The following is a 17950-nucleotide window of genomic DNA, read 5'->3' as shown; positions in this document are numbered from 1 at the left end:
TGGCACGTTTTACCATGGGTGGGGGTCGGGATTGTGAGCAGTAGGCTTTGTTTTATGTCGGCGCAGTGGTTGATCACCACTGGTGTGACCTGTCCATATATGATTTATTTTCATTTTTGCACTCATAACTCGTACCGAGCAAAACTCATGATCGCCCACACAATATTCTTAAAGTTAATGACAGTTGTCCTGAAACTTTCACGTTAATCTGTAGTATGCTGTTCTGAGAAGTGTGCTACTAATATTATTCCTAACCCTACCCCTGGGTGCGTGTTTAGTAGTTACATTTTTAATGATGATTGTTATATTATATGTAAGGCAATGATGGATCAAAACTGGTTCTCCTACTCTTCTGTCTAAGGGTGATTTAATGAAATTTCTTTGTCAGTGTGTTAATTCAAAGTACATTTTTGTCATGTATATGTATTTAGCCATTAGATTTATCTCCTTTTGTCCCTTTTCCATTTTTTATTTTCTTCCCAGTCTAGTTCAAACATTCTTCCATTTCCTTAGTAGAAGTTGAGACACAGTACTATTCTCAGTTGTGCTCTTGGGGAATTTCTCTGCATTCGCCAGAACCGGACTGGGCTGTGTTATTCCAAAGGTGGCTCCCTAGAGGTACCATGTTTTGAGTTTGTTCTTAATGGAGAACGGGGACTCAGGCTTTGAATGCAGTCCTTACACTGGCCTTCTGCTGCTCTTCACAGTTGGTTCCCTACTTGGCAGGCACAAGTCTTACTATCTGTTAAAGAACTGATGTATAGTTATGTAAACAAAAATATTATATTTTTAAAGCATGTTATTAAATATCACAACTGGCAAAGTGGGGGTGGGGGGGGTGGTCCACTGACTTGGAGAAAAATAAGTTTTGATTTGTTTCACTGGTACCTGTGGTCTGGGTGGGGGCAGAGCAGTGCTGAGGACAGGGACCCGGGTGTAGGGCTTCATGCTTGTAGCTGAACCATAGCACCTTTGAGACATCCACTCTTTCTAGGGCAGAGGGAGAGGATTTCAATGAGAGATCACTGTGACTGGGTGGGCGACAAGGATTCAGCGCCTGATTCCTGCCTTTTCTCAGGACCTTCTACTGCAATACTCTTTTATTGTGGCCTATCAATCTCATTCAATTTAATTCCCCATTTTATTGTACTTATGTGTAAGTATTATGTAATTTGTCAGGGCTGCCACTACTGACAATATTTCTATAGATTAATCTATTGACTATTTTGCCAATTGGTTGATTAATCAAAATGATTAATTTTCCTCCAGATAATTAACTTGACCGTTTAGTTGAAGTTAATTTTGACAACAAATAGTTGGATAATGTTTTTTGGCTTTTCAGCACTTTATTGACATTATTTTCAGCCCACAATTCGATAAGCAGATTAGTAGTATGCCTAAAAATATTAATGAGATGCATATTGTGATGTCCAAAAGTTGGTAATTTGTATAAATGTATAAATGTGCAGGGTGTGTAAGCTTAGTAGGGCTGCTGCGATTAGCTGACGTAGTTGATGACGTCAACGCTGAGAATACGTCAACATCAATATTTGAAATCGACGCATTGTATTTTAAATTTTACTGAAATTACCTTTATAGTTTTTAAAACCCTTCAGCCCATTATAACATATGTTTTCCTTTAATATCACTGTGTAATTATGGGAATAGTTTACTAAACAAAAAGGTGGTTTTACACTGTGCAAATTTTCGATGGCATACCACACAGCACAGTGCTATACACGAGCACTATTTTGGATGATGGACCGGCAGAAAAGGCAAAATACGATAAGTGTTGTCTACTTATGTTTATTAAATTGCCATTAAGAAGGAGAGCTTCTTAATATCTTTTGCCTTTGCAGTTGCTAAATCCACTCATTGTTAAAGCCATGTAGTTGTCTGCTTGCTACCTCAGAATCTCCATTGAATAAGTATGAGAGAAAATGTTTAGGCTAAAATCTGGGCTTATTCTATGTTGAATAACGGTGCCAGTGTGTGTGTTCGTGTGAGTTTGGGTTGTTGGGACCAGTTTTATTACCGTCAAATAAAACTGAAAGGAAAATGGAAACTAACGGAAAAAATTAACTTGAAATGATGATAACTATATTGCCAGGCTTTAATCAGCAAAATGAACCGGCACCCCACCAACGTCCTTTTACCTCATTTATCCACAATATCTCCTCTTTTAAAAGATGTTGTATTTGTTAAGCTGTCCCTTTCTTCACCGCCACTTCAGTACTTACTTCTGTTTTGGTAAATACTGGAAGCAGTATGTGGTCCTAACCGAATTTAATAAGCATAAAGATATGCTAAATTTATACAGATTACTAACTTTTGGGCATCAAAATACACATTATTAATATTTTTGGCATCCTACTAATCTGCTTATCGAATTGTGGGCAAAAATAATATCTGTATAGTGCAGAAAAACTGGCGTGCATTATCTAAAGTCCTGCAATGACATAGTTTGTTGTCAAAGTAAAATGAACTTAAACGGTCAATGTGATTTTCTGGAGGAAAATTAAATTAGATTAATCGACCAATCGGTAAAATAGTCGATAGATTAATCTATATAAAAATAGTCGTTAGTGGCAGCCTTAAACCTCGGCCAGGGAATGTTTTAAAGGTACGTCAGCTGGCTGGTGAGCCTGAGTGTAAAACAAATTTTCTTAATGTATGTTTATGTATATATATTAATATTATATTAAAAATATTTGTATCTGATTCTTGAGGTCATGTTCTACATAGTTAACCTTTAAAGACATGTCTACGCATGTAGTATTGTAAAGAATGACTCTCCGTCATGGACATATGCACGCTGTTAGGATGTGCTTTAGTGCCTTTACCGAAAGGCAGTTCAAACTGCTGTACAGATGGATTAATAGTTCTGTGTCCTTAACCATCATGTCCTGTGCTGCTTCACATCAATAGTCACATGACGGAAATAATAAGCTGGCAGACTCATAAGGTCTAATAAGCTGGCAGACTCATCATAATTGTTAAATGTTTTTCTTATGGAGAATGGTATGGAATGATAATTTAATCTTGTATAAGTGTTAATATGAGCAGTAAAATGTAAGCTTGATTTGAAAGACTATAATGGATCTCTAACTTGTACTATAATCCCTTTGAATGTGCCAATCAGTAAGCACTTCAGAGGGAGGTCACCTATCGGTGTGAGCCCTTTGTGTATTTCATAACTTTGTTCTTTTTCTAAGCAATTCTCTTTGGTCAGCTTTGATTCTGCAAACTTTGTTTCCTTGCAGAAGCTACTTCTGACCTTGGCCTTTGTGCTGGGAGGATTGAGTTTTATGGACATCGTCTTGGGTCTGTTGGGCTTGTGTGGCTCTCTTGTCAGCTCTGTACCTGCATATCCCCTTTTTATTGTTCCACACACCAAAACGTGCCTTGAAGAGCATCTAAATGGATTTTTTTTGTTTGTTTTTCAGGCTTGCACTGGTATTGACAACATAGCAGAAGCTATCGCTCTACTGGAACTGAACAACTGGGATTTAGTGGTAAGCTTTCAGTTTTTAACCACATTTGTAGGACCGAAAAAGAAACACAATTGAAATAAAATTTGTTACATTTAAATTTGCTGAGACACATTCTGGAAAATGAAGACATCAGTACTTAAAGTATGAGAACTTTAGGCTTATTTGAAATAGAACCACACACATAAATGAATCAATGTTTTCTGGTCATTATTTACAGAAAAGTATCATTTATAGGCTTACACATATTTAATGTCGACAACTGTTTAATATATTATTCATGCTTTTCTGACAACTATGCACTTTAAAATTTTTTATTTTAGATAAGATAATCTACTCTGAATTCCACCTCATTTAATACTTAAATGTGTCACAGTGTGTGCCTTCGTTGTTGTGTGTGCGTGTTTGCGGGTTTGAGGCCTACCACAGGCTCGGCGGGGTTAATGGAACATAGGGGCCTTATTATTCTATGCGGTAAGCACTAAATGGACTGGAGGTTCCTTTTTAAGCAGCACAAACTAAACATTGGAAAGGTCAGGGAAAACCACCCTGACACAATGTTCCCAAACCCTTGTGTAGATGACACCTGACCCAGGGTACACTTCATACTGCCTGCTCCCTCATATCCGCCCAGCTGGGCCTGTTTAAACCGTAATGAGAGACAGCTGCCTGATGAGCGTTCTACTGGCCGAAGCACTTGTTGACTAGGGTGTGTGATCGGTTTCCACGGAGACACAGCTGATCATGTTAAGCCAGCTCAGTCTCCTTCTGTGTCACTCGTCTCCTCCCTTAGGTTTATGCCCACATGGTCTGTAAGCCGCCCAGAACAAAGACCTGGCCAGTGGCAGCAGTGGGGCTGAAGAATAGGCAGTTGTGGGCCTGGTAGCAGTCTAGGAGTCCACAAATGGGTGGCTTAAGAAGGAAGTAATGTTTTATTTAAGCTTGAAAGGACAGAATCGGGTAGCAGTGCATGAGATGGACTGAATCCACCCAGGATCAGGATGTAAAGTCTAGGGTTTGGCAATCCTGCTGCCGATTGACTCGTTCTTGTATCACAATGGGTGATGACAGCTTGGTCGTCAGTTGAAGCGTAGGGTCCTTGCCTGATATCAAATATGCTCAGAAGCTGTCAGAAGATTCAGCCACCAGATTTGCCCTCCTCCTCACCTCAGCACGAGGGCCAGCAGTGATACCAGCAGCAGCATCTGAATATTAGGTGTAGAGCAGGTTCTGGCAGTATTTGAGCCTGAACTTCTGAGATGTTCCAAGACATTGGCCATGCTAATTGCCTCACCACCAAGGACCTGACTGGATCTAGAACATTGGCAGTGGCACCTGCTTTGGGACCCTGGAAGCTTCAACAAGAGGGGATATATTAGATATGGGCTACTCTTAGTGCTGGGCGGTATACCGCTTCATACCGAAAACCGTTTTTTAGTATTGTTATGATATGAATTTTTCTTATACCCCAATACTGATTTAAGTAGCCTACCCAACGTTCGGAAAGTGGCGCAGCTCGAAACTTCTGCACCGCTAAAAATGTACCGCGAAAGATTAGAAACGGAACATATAGCTGATGCTGGAGTTGAAAATAATGAGACATTGGGGTTGTCGATTCTCAGATACTAATTTTTAATATTGAATAATATCTGATTAGATACTCATTTTCACCATTATGGATACCAACAGTGCGAGGCCATGGAGAACGACTTCCGGAAGGCTTCGAAGAGATTCTAGTACACCATCTGGCGGCTCAGGGCGGGAAAGCGATGTAGCATCAACACTCTTTATGGTGGGGATGGGGTGCTGCTGACCTCAGCTCGGGACGTTGTGGGTCGGTGGAAGGAATACTTCGAAGACCTCTTCAATCCCACTGACATGTCTTCCAATGAGGAAGCAGAGTCTGGGGACTTGGGGGTGGACTCACCTATCTCTGGGGCTGATGTCGCTGAGGGGGTTAAATAGCTCTTTGGTGGCCAGGCCCCGGGGGTGGATGAGATCCACCCGGAGTTCCTCAAGGCTCTGGATGTTGCAGGGCTGTCCTGGTTGACACGCATCTGCAGCATCGCGTGGACATCGGGGGCGGTGCCTCTGGATTGGCTGACCGGGGTAGTGGTCCCACTCTTTAAGAAGGGGAACCGGAGGGTGCGCTCCAACTATAGGGGGATCACACTCCTCAGCCTCCCTGGTAAGGTCTATTCAGGGGACCTGGAGAGGAGGGTCCGTTGGATTGTCGAACCTCGGATTCAGGAGGAGCAGTGTGGCTTTCGCCTTGGCCGTGGAATAGTGGATCAGATCTATACTCTCAGCAGGGTCCTGGAGGGTGCTTGGGAGTTTGCCCAACCAGTCTACATGTGGTCTGTGGACTTGGAGAAGGCATTCGACCGTGTCCCTCGGGGAGTCCTGTGGGGAGTGCTCCAGGAGTATGGGGTTCCGGGCTGCCTTATAAGGGCTGTTTGGTCCCTGTACAACCGGTGTCAGAGCTTGGTCTGCATTGGCAGTAAGTCGGACTCGTTTCTGGTGAGGATTGGACTTCGCCACGGCTGCCCTTAGTCACCAATTCTGTTCATAACTTTTATGGACAGAATTTCTAGGTGCAGCCAGGGCGTTGAGGGTGTCCGGTTTGGTGACCTCAGGTTTAGGTGTCTGCTTTTTGCAGATGATGTGGTTCTGTTGGCCTCATTAGACCGTGACCTTCGGCTCTCGCTGGAGCAGTTCGCAGCCGAGTGTGAAGTGGGTGGGATGAAAATCAACACCTCCAAATCCAAGACCATGGTCCTCAGCCGGAAAAGGGTGGAGTGCTCTCTCTGGGTCAGGGAGGGAGTTCTTCCCCAAGTAGAGGAGTTTAAGTATCTTGGGGTCTTGTTCACAAGTTAGGCAAGGATGGAACGAGAGATCGACAGGCGTATCGGTGCGGCATCAGCAGTGATGCGGGCGCTGCATCGGTCTGTCATGGTGAAGAAGGAGCTAAGCCAAAAGGCAAAGCTCTCGATTTACCAGTTGATCTACGTTCCTACCCAGATCTATGGCCATGAGCTGTAGGTAGTGACCGAAAGTACGAGGTCGTGAATACAAGCGGCCAAAATGGGTTTTCTCCTCAGGGTGGCTGGGCTCTCCCTTACAGATAGGGTGAGAAGCTCAGTCGTTCGGGAGGGACTCAGAGTAAAGCCACTGCTTCTCCGCATCGAGAGGAGCCAGATGAGGTGGCTCGGGCATCTGGTCAGGATGCCTCCCTGGTGAGATGTTCCGGGCATGTCCCACTGGGAGGAGGCCAGGGGAAAACCCAGGACATACATCCCCAGTAACAGCTTTATTACTTACAAAAAAGAATGAACATGTTCTAGAGACAGGGTTGTAATGGTACTTGTATTCATTATGCGCCGTTCGGTACATCGTTTTTGGTTTGGTACGCACAATGAAACGAACAAACTCCCTGAAGTTCCTCATCCAAGTGAGCAGCACCAGCTCTTCACATCACCAGGTGCTGGCATGTCTGCACTTTTTATCTGCTGCTACATTAACTGGTGCTCTACTACACTACATCATACTATATCACCTATAGGTAACTTACATACCACGTTTCTATTCATAATTGATATACTGTATATAACATACAGAAAGTTTATATCAATTTAATATTTTGCTGTTTATATGTGCACTTCACATTCAATAGCCCAGCTGTCTTGTTTAGTCACTGGCAATCATTGAGCACAGTGCAATTTTTAATAAATACGTATAAAAACATACACATGAAAGTTACACGGTGTGCATTGTCCCCCATGGTTTAATGCTTAAAGCAAACTTAACTGGGCACGTCTGTATTGTTTAGGTTTATACTTATTAGTCAATCAATTCTACACTATTTTGCCAAAGGTGGACACCCCTCCAAATCATTGAATTCAGGTGTTCCAATCACTTCCATAATCACAGGTGTATAAAATCAAGCACCTAGGCATGCAGACTGTTTCTACAAACATTTGCGAAAGAATGGGTTGCTCTCAGGAACTCAGTGAATTCAAGCATGGTACCGTTATAGGATGCCACCTGTGCAATAAGTCTATTCGTGAAATTTTCTCGCTACTAAACAGGGGCGTTTCTAGGATTTTCATTTAAGGGGGGCTCAGCCCCCATAGATGTTTAACACATATTTGGCTTGTTCAGAATCAGTACTCAAATGAGTCTTCCTGATTCCTCATAAATAAGACAGTAGGTTCTACATTCAGCCCCTTAAAACTTTATATCTACTAGGCTATTTATTCTAATTCATTAATATAGACAAACATTGTTTTAATGTAATTAAACAAAACATCTTTTTTATATCATTCTTTTTTTGTTTCTATTCATTAAAAAAGTAACTTTTTCTAAATCAAAGTGACAAAAAACGCTACTCTAAGGCTAATAAATGTTTTTCACGATCTGGGACATTATTTAATACAATATTTATTACAAAAAAAACAGGATTTTTCTATCTCTGTAAATCACACTGCTATGCAGTTAAAACGAGTGCATTGAATGCTGTCTGTCACTGTTTTTAATCATTTATGTGCATAACTATGGCAGTTAATGCCATGCACTGTGTAATGTTTTATATAGACAGTTAGGTTTTCCAATTAAAACAGCATCATTGTTTTATAAAGTAGACTATAGGTTAATAGGGTAAGTATTAAGGGCTTCCTTTTCGCTAGAGGAAACAGCTGGTGTGATGACGTAACACAGCGAAAATTTTGACATTTTTTATAAACTGTATTTATGAAAAAGGACTGCACTGATGCAGATATAACAATTTATCGAAAAACACACACCTTGGCTTAATCCTCGCTCTGTGATGCCGCAGTGTGTGATGCTTCAGTTGAAGACCGCGCTGAAAGACGTTGCGGAGCCGAAGTCTGCCGCCGTTTTCATATGAAATTTAAAGGGGACGTGGCCGATCACCAATTTGTGTAAAGTTTATGGAGAATTTTTAGGGGGGCTGAGTACAAATGTTAGGGGGGGCTAAAGCCCCCCTAAAAATGGCCTAGCGACACCCATGCTACTAAATATTCCACGGTCAACTGTTAGTGGTATTATAACAGAGTGAAGGCAACTGCGAACAACAGCAACTCAGCTCTGTAAAATCACAGAGCGGGGACAATGCAAGCTGATGCGCACAGTGTGCAGAAGTCGCCAACTGTCTGCAGAGTCAATAGCTACAGACTGTCAAGCTTCATGTGGCCTTCAGATTTGCTCAAGAACAGTGTGTAGAGAACTTTATGTACTGGGTTTCCATAGCCGAGCAGCTACATAGAAGCCATACATCACCTAGTGCAATGCAAAGCGTCGGATGGTGTAAAGCACACCGCCACTGGACTCCAGAGCAGGGGATACGTGTTCTCTGGAGTGACGAATCACACTTCTCTGTCTGGCAATCCGATGGATGAGTCTGGGTTTGTCGGTTGCCAGGAGAACGGTACTTGCTTGACTGCATTGTGCCAAGTGTAAAGTTTGGTGGAGGAGGGATTATGGTGTGGGTTTTTTTTCAGGGGATGGGCTTGGCTCCTTAGTTTCAGTGAAAGGAACTCTTAATTTAGGGTTGTACTCTTAATTTTGGACAATTTCATGCTCCCAACTTTGTGGGAACAGTTTGGGATGACCCCTTCTTGTTCCAACATGATTGTGCACCATTGCACAAAGCAAGGTCCATAAGGACATGGATGAGCGAGTCTGGTGTGGAGGAACTTGACCGGCCTGCACAGAGCCCTGACCTCAACCCGACAGAATACCTTAGGGATGATTTGGAGTGGAGACTGTGATTCAGGCCTTCTCGTCCAACATCAGTGCCTGACCTCACAAATGCTCTCCTGGAAGAATGGTTAAAAATTCCCATAAATACACTCCTAAACCTTGTGGACACCCTTCCCAGCAGAGTTGAAGTGTGGGCCAACTCCATATTAAAGCCTGTGTATTAAGAATGGGACGCCATTAAAGTTCATGTGTGTGTAAAGGCAGGTGTCCCAATACTTTTGACAATATAGTGTATGTTAAGAACACGGCAAAGTCATTATTAATAACACAAAACTATTGCGAGGGATTGCAAAAATATTGCATGGGAACTTAAAACTATGAACTGAAAAGAAAGATTCTGTGCTGTGTTTTTTTTTTTCCCGCGTGGTCACAGGTATACAGATATCTTGAAATGTATTGCCTGACATTTGAAATTCATTCAAACTTGATTTTTGAAAAAGTGACAGCCCTAATGAATATACTGTGTATCGCGTCGTGCATGATGTCATAATCTACACTTCACCCCTATAATTGAGTACATACAGCCCCCCCTCCCCCATGTGTCTTATGTTCCATCGTGGTCTGGGGAAACAATGTCTCATACCACTGTATACCTGTGTGTGACTGGAATGAAAATAAAGTCCTGCTTGAAATTGAACTTCAGCGTTTGACACTGGTGGGACCTCAATTTACAAATGGATGCTCAACATATCAAACAGCTAATGCTCCTAAGTTGGTCATAATCAACGGTTTGGGAACATTTTGCTTTCCCAACCAAACTGGATAGAGAGAAGTGGCTGATACCAAGAACTGTGGCTGTCTCTGCTTGGTTATACCGAACTCTGAGATGCTGTTGGAAACACGTCCAACATGCTAAGTCATTTGAGACGACATCATCAGCGTGTGTTTGTGAGCACGGCAGAAACCGCCTCTGCAAGTTAGTCACCTTGCGGCATTTAAGGGGTGTTTTGCCAGAAAATTCAAACCAGGCCAAAAAAATAACTGTGGCTATAGGGGTGTATATCGCTACAAATACATGACCATACAGTGGTACCTCATAACTCGAAGTTAATCTGTTCAGAACTCCGGATCGAATCCTAAAAAGTTCGAGTTGTGATCGAATTTTCCCCATAAGAAATAGTGGAAAACCAATTAATTGGTTCCCGGCCCCAAAAAAATATACCTAAATATGTTTTTTTTTTTTTTCTCCCCTTAGGATTTAAACACAAAATGAACTGGATAAAACACGAAGAGCATATACTGTACTAAACACATCAAAGCACATTTATCAAAACAGTCATTTGTAAAGTAAGAAAATAAATGTATCCAAACAATGTGTCCTGCCCCGATCGTCCGCTCCTTCTGTGTGCCACACCCCCTCGTTAACCTCGTGTGGAATCCCTGTGTGATCAGCTGTTTCTGGTTGTTTTCATTAAGCCCTCTGTATTTCGTCCGTGTTTGTTTGTTTCTCCAGCCCGGTCATTGTATTGTCCGTTTGCGTTTTGCCTGCCTTACCTGTAATTAAACCCCATATTCCCCGATACCCTGACGTCTGCGCCTTTGTCTCCGTTCCGTCTCCGCTCGGCACGACAATATTATTATGATTAAATGTATTAATGGTTTATTATTAATTAGGGCTGTCAAAATTAACGGGTTAACGCGGATTAATCCATCACCATGATTAATCTGATTAAAATTTTTAACGCAATTAACCCATCTGCAGCGCAGAATGATTCAAAATCACTGAAATGTCTCTGTCAACCCATTTCGGGTAGTTTTAGTTTGTTCCATTTCCCCTCGGAACTTGTATTCCGAGTCGGATTCCGGAGTTTTGAAGCCGGAAGTGACTACATGCGCTCCCGTTTCTCGGACATCCGAGAAATATCTCTGAGCAGCACAGAGGATCCCGAGTTCAGAATCCAAGATGGCTGCGCCCTTTATCAACAGAAGGGAAAGTTGTAGTCTTATACTGTTTAAGCACTACTTCTCATTTGTTGCTCATTAAATCGGTCGCACACGCTATACCGTCCAACTTATCTGTGGATGTGTTGCTATGGAGTTTTATATGTAAAGCACCAACTTTACATATCAGCATCAACTGATATTGCTAACAATGGTAATTAACCAGGCTAGAATTGGACTTCATGATTAGTTGGATTATTTGTCGGATTTATGGTAGTTCGTGCTAATTGTAAGCGAACGAAGATAAAGACCATTTAAACTGAGGTACCTTAAATCCGACAAGTTGTCCGGCTAAGCAAAAAAATCTTGCTTTTTGATATGGGTCCATGGTATTGCACTTCTGTGGCAGATGGAATGCATCCGACTCATGTTCAAGATATTCAATAAACATGTTAAGTGCATATATATTCCCTTTTTTCTTGAGTCTGTTTGCTAATGCAAAATTAAATGTGATTAATATAGATTAAAAATGAATGATATTTAATCATGATTAATCAAAATTAATCCACAGGAACCCTGTGATTAATCTGATTAAAAATTTTAATCATTTGACAGCGCTATTATTAATATTAAAATAATTAATAAAATCTTTTATTTTTAAATGTATTCTGTTATATAATAATAATTACTGTTACATTTAGACAATGACACAGTATTTTTACTGTCTAAATATATGTATTCAGCTAGTGTAAACATGCAGGATGCTATCACAGCGAATGCGAGGCTGAGACTGAAGCGTTACCCTTTGTTTCCACTGAGAGACGTGCCGCGTGACTCATTTCCCCGCGCGTACAAGTTATCTTAGGTCGGCGTTCACGGTTTGACTTCTGAGATTCAGACTGAGCTCTAGGTAATTTTTTTTCGAACTCTAATGAGTTCGAGAACTGGGGTACCACTGTATTTGATAATAGACACCAACACGTCTTTGGCCTGTTCCTAATTGTGTTTGCAATTTTAATAATTTAATTTCGAAAGTTCTGTTTTCCCTGCTATATCGAAATTACACTGAACCATGAACCAAAAACTGAGGATTGTATTGAACTGTGAAATTTATGTGTGCTGTTGCACCCCTATTTAGAGGATTTTTTATTTTATTTTATTTTTTTTTAATCCCGCATTGTGTCTGAACAAAGGCGCTGTTTGATATGTATGCCTTGACCCTGACGTTCCATGTCATGGTGCCAGTTTTGGCCATGTGGCATTGCTGTGTCACCCACCCACCAGCAGATGTAGCTGGGAAATAGATGCTGAAAGTCAACCAGCGGTAAAACACCTCAATCTGCTTTTCTGTAGTACAGTCTGTTTATTTAAGTACTGTATTACTTTGGATCGGTCCAATAATTTGTATTTATACTGGCAAATACAGGTACAGTTGTGACCAAAAGTTTGCATGTACTTGTAAAGAACATAATATCATGGCTCTCTTGAGTTTCCCGTTATTTCTACAACTCTGATTTTTCTCTGATAGAGTGATTGGAACAGATACTTCTTTGTCACAAAAAACATGAAGTTTGCACCAATTCTGTCAAGAGGAGTAGTCAAAGATTCAACCTGAAGCTTGCCAGAAGCTTGTGGATGGCTACCAAAAGCGCCTAATTGAAGTGAAAATGGCTAAGGGACATGTAACCAAATATTAGCACTGCTGTATGTATATTTTTGACCCAGCAGATGTGATCACTTTTTTCTGTTAACCCATAATAAAGTCATAAAAGAACCAAACTTCATGAATGTTTTTTGTGACAAAGAAGTATCTGTTCCAATCACTCTATCAGAGTTGTACAAATAACGGGAAACTCAAGAGAGCCATGATATTATGTTCTTTACAAGTGTATGTAAACTTTTGGCCACAACTGTAAGTGCTTCATAACCCTTTATCTAGTGCCGGCTGTGATGAGCCTGAAGCCATCCCAGGGAGCACAAGTCACTGGACAGGCAACAACCTGGGCCGAATACCGATTAGCAACGGCAACCAAAATGGCCAACGATATAGTACAGCTGTTTGTAGGTTGTGAAGTTCTGGTATTTTTGCAGTCTACGCAGAGAATACATATTTAAAAAATGACAGCAGTTATGTCTGATAAGGTTTGAGGTGAGATCGAAATGGTTCTGAGTGTCTGCTGCAGCATTTCCCTTCCCTTCAAAGCGGCAGGCTCTAAACACAAGCATGCATGGCTGGTGTCCTGCCAGGGGCCCACGCCCACAGACCGCTTTCTAGTGGTTAGGTGCACCTGCAAATGTGATGACTGGCTGTAATTCTGTGCCGCAGCTGGCCGCACGGTAACAGACGGGTGCTGTGTCGGGATGCGAGGCTGCCGTCCGGCCCTCGCTGTCACGCCACGGTACCTTTCTCACACTGAAATGGGTGGGGGGATGAGGGGACTTAACGAAAACAAATGATTCCTTTTTTGGGTGCTGTCAGTCGGCTCCGGCGCTCTCCCTTCAAGAGGCCAGTTTCGGTTTTATGAAACCTTATACACCAAGACCTCTCCAAGGTGCGCCTTCCTGTTCTCAGAGCCGTGCTACCATGGTGTGGCCACCCTTTGCTCTAAATTGGATAATTGTGCTGATATAACAGTTTTATTCATTAGTTTTTTTGCCCCACCTTCTGTAATGCCTTCAGATTTCAAAGAAGAAATTCCTGGTTTGTAAATGATGGTGTTATTGCACCTCCTAAAAAGCTTTACTAACAAATTGCTTGTAAGAATACTTTTGAGAGATTTTTAATTTTTCAGATTTAATATGTTTTGGTGTATAATGTAAGTAAATACGTAAAATATGTCAAATATTTTTAGATTTTTTTGTTTGACCTCAGTTTTACATTCCATCTAAGTTTGACATTACTTACCTTTTCTGTTTTGTTTGTCTTGCTTTAGTTGATTTTATTGTGCAGCTCTTTGGTTGACGCTTAACTTATATAGCACATTTTAAAAGACAAGTTGACTTAATTTTTTTAGTGATGTTTAGTAATATGTGCCAAGGTCACATTGTATTAGGAGAATTTTCAGTGCAGTTACTGACTTGTTGATGAACATTACCCTGTTTTTACTGGATGTTACTGGACACTTAACCTTGTTCCTCTTCAGTCATCCTTTGGTAGAGTTTGACTTGTCAGAGTTTGATTTTCCATTGTGTATAAGGTAAAATTGTAAATATATTTGATTATTACTACATCCCTACACTAGTGCGTAAGATAATTGCATCTGTTACAAAGTGAAACAGGCCCATGTGACACAGGGACTGGAGGAGGGAATGATGGAAATTTATTAGCTCTGTAGGGATGCTGTTGCTTAGGTGGGCAAAGTAAACATCCATTTTGTTTGTCCACCCACCTCTTGAGGATTGAGCACAAGTTCTCAAATGGGATTAAGGATTAAGGAGTTTCCTTGTTCCCCGAGCCACATAGTTATCACTTTTGCCTTATGGCACGCTGGTCCATCATGCTGGAAAAGGCATTATTCATCACCAAACCGTTCTTGGATGGTTGGGAGAAGTTGCTCTCGGAGGATTTTTTGGTACCATTCTTTATTCATGGCTGTGTTCCAAGGCAAAATTGTGAGTGAGCCCACACCTTTGACAGAGAAGCAACCCCATACTTGAATGGTCTCAGGATGCTTTACTGTTGGCATGACACAGGACTGATGGTAGCACTCACCTTTTTCTCCGGACAATCTTTTTCCGGATGCCCCAATTGGAAAGGGAATTCATCAGAGAAAATGACTTTACTCCAGTCCTCAACAGTCTAATCCCCGTACCTTTTGCAGAATATCAGTCTGTTCCTGATGTTTTTCTTGGAGAGAAGTGGCTTCTTTGCTGTCCACCTTGACACCAGGACATCCTCCTGAAGTCTTCACCTCACTGTGCATGCAGATGCACTCACACCTGCCTGCTGCCATTCCTGACCAAGCTCTGCACTGGTGGTGCCCCAATCCTGCAGCTAAATCAACTTTCGGAGATGGTCCTGGTGCTTGCTGGACATTCTTGGGCACCCTTAAGTCTTCTTCACAACAATTGAACCTCTCTCCTTGAAGTTCTTGATGATCCGATAAATGGTTTATTTAGGTGCAATTTTACTAGCAGCAATATCTTGTGAAGCCCTTTTTGTGCAAAGCAATGATGACTGCATAGGTTTCCTTGTAGGTAACCATGGTTAACAGAAAACAATGGTTTCGAGCACCACTGTTCTTTTAAACCATCCAGTCTGCTGTTCGAACTTAATCAGAATGACAGAATGATCTCCAGCCTTGTCCTCGTCAGCACTCTCACCTGTGTTAATGAGAGAATCACTGAAATGTCAGCAGGTCCTTTTGTGGCAGGGCTGAAATGCAGTGGAAATGGGTTTTTTTGGGATTAAGTGAAGAGAGGTAAAGAGAGACTTCACAATTAATTGCATTTCATCTGATCATTCTTCATAACATTCTGGAGCATATGCAAATTGCCATCATAAAAACTAAGACAGCAGACTGTGAAAATTAATATTTGTGTCATTCTCAAAACTTTTGGCCACGGCTGTACATACCAATGTAAGAACTTATGGTCAAACATGAACAGTGTCAAACCTGTCCCATGGAACAGGCAGCGAGGCAGTCAGGGAAAAATCAACACAATACAAACCATAATGTCGGCGTTTTCTGATGATACACACCACAAAAGTTTATTTTTCTATGATTTGTTTATTAAAATTATGTGTCACTTTGCAGTCCATTCAAGTTGTGGTCATGTTCTGAATCTGTTTAAGGAGCCTTGAATTAAAAACTTAATGCCTTGAATTACATCATGATAATTATTGATATTGACTAATAAGAAAAAAATTGTGATAAAATATTTTCCCATTTCACCCAGCCCTATAGCTGTGAGACTTGGTATCTAGCTTGGGGGGCAGGACTACCTTTATATCATGATTAATTCATCATTTACAGCTATGTGGAGCTCCCCCCATCTCACATCGGATTTCATGAAGACTTTAATGTAATTGTCCACATCTGTGTGAGAGAGCAAATTGAAGTTCTCAGTTATGAGATGAAAATGAATTGTAAGAAACTCAAACTAACTTTCTTCATATGTGCATGAAGCAGTCACTCATTACAGTGTGAGTATAGCTGTCACCCTGTGTCATGTCTACGCCGGCCCCCCATCATAGTGCTAGGTGTCATTTCTGCCTTTGAACTTTTAGAGTCTTTGTTCTTGCTGCTCTCTGATTTGTCCCTGAGCTCTCCCGTTTCCGAATGGTAGCTTCAGCCCTAAACTCTTGATCTTTCTGAATCATTGGTTAAGACAGCTGTCTTCTCCCACCTTACCTTTTGATCTCTGCTTCTGTTGTGGGAAGATGATCTTGATTGTGGTGCCTGCAGAAGTCCCTTCTTGAACAGTGCTTTCATAGAGGGGGTTCGCTATGCTTTTGGCTCAAGAGCTTGTCTTAATTTAGCTGTTTGCCATTGCTTTGGTTGAAGTTCTAGGTACCATGCTGCCTCATAATTACTTCTGCTTTTGTTGCTGTCACAGGCCATTTTTGTTCCTGTTGTCTGACCATAATGTTGATTGAACCTGGTACCTCTTGTGATACCATCTGAAGCAATGAGTGTGAGCCACTCTTGTGCTGAACTACCTCATCAGTTCAGAGGTTCTTGTAAGTCAGCTGAGATGTCTGTAGGTCTTTAGTTCAACATTTTTCTGCCCTTACAGCCTCACTGTTTCCCTGTACCTCAAACACGCTTGGTGACCATTTGAAGGCCAACCATGTGTTTCTGTGTAGCTCAAACTGTAGGCCTACTGTTTATTTGTACATCGATCGATTTGACACATATGAACAAATCCCATAATAGACTTTATATTAAAAAATAAAGAACTAGAATTATTCTCTAAAGATTTAGCTTTATTATGCTGTGGGAATTTTGGTGCAAAAGTATAAAATAAAAGTATAGTCTTGCTTTTTGAACGTTGTGCATGTGAGCTCCCACAATATCACAGAAATCACAGTGGTTTTGCTCAATCATTACTTCACGCCCAGCTGTTGTTATGGCCCTTTCAAAATTTTATCATCTCAAGACTTGCAGACCTCATTGCAGACACCTCAGATGTTTCTACAAATTCTCCCACTGCCTGTCTCAACATTATAATGGTCACCAATGGTGACTATGGTTCTGCTTTCTCGAAACCTTCTTTTTTTTTATTAAAGAAACCTCGAAACCTTACGTCGTTCATAAGTTCTGTGTTAAAAGATGGAACTTACGAATGCTACAGCATTAAGGAGGCCTTGGGAAAACATCCATAATCTTTTTAAGATTCAGTCATGTTAACGGTGAATCTGCAGCCGAATCATCTTTTTTTTTTGGCATTGTAAAATGTTTATCAATTTGAAGTGGCTATTAATGATATAGTTGGACGTGTTTGGGACGAGCTAGTCCCAGAGTTGCAGACCTTTTAATATTATTTGTATTATTGGATATGAAGGTTCCTATTTGTGTAGATAAATCATTAACTGAGATTTTGTGGTAATTTCTGGGATGTGGTATATGGTCCAATGAGTTAGGACACTGTGCCTGTGATTGAAAGGTCGCTGGTTCAAATCCTGTGATTTCACTGTAGGTCCATTGAGGAATGGCCTGAACCCCAGTCACACCATTAAAAATATAAATTAGTCCACTGTTCCAGTCAGTGGTGGACTGAAATTAATGAAAGGGTTCAGATTCAAAACACTGATGTTTGCCTACAAACCCAAAAATGGTCCAGTACTCTTCTAC

General features: G+C 41.2%; 1 protein-coding gene across 1 annotated transcript in view; it reads left to right on the top strand.

Moving 5' to 3' along the window:
* faf1 (Fas (TNFRSF6) associated factor 1) overlaps positions 1–17950 on the top strand; it is a 94051-nt gene that overhangs the window by 915 nt on the left and 75186 nt on the right. The window contains exon 2 of the mRNA XM_023821370.2: positions 3447–3515. Within this exon, the coding sequence (XP_023677138.2) occupies positions 3447–3515 (69 nt within the window). The remainder of the gene's footprint in view (positions 1–3446; positions 3516–17950) is intronic.

The sequence above is a fragment of the Paramormyrops kingsleyae genome, chromosome 15 (genome assembly GCF_048594095.1).
Source record: "Paramormyrops kingsleyae isolate MSU_618 chromosome 15, PKINGS_0.4, whole genome shotgun sequence".
NCBI lineage: Eukaryota > Metazoa > Chordata > Actinopteri > Osteoglossiformes > Mormyridae > Paramormyrops > Paramormyrops kingsleyae.
This window is presented reverse-complemented; position numbering and strand designations above follow the sequence as displayed.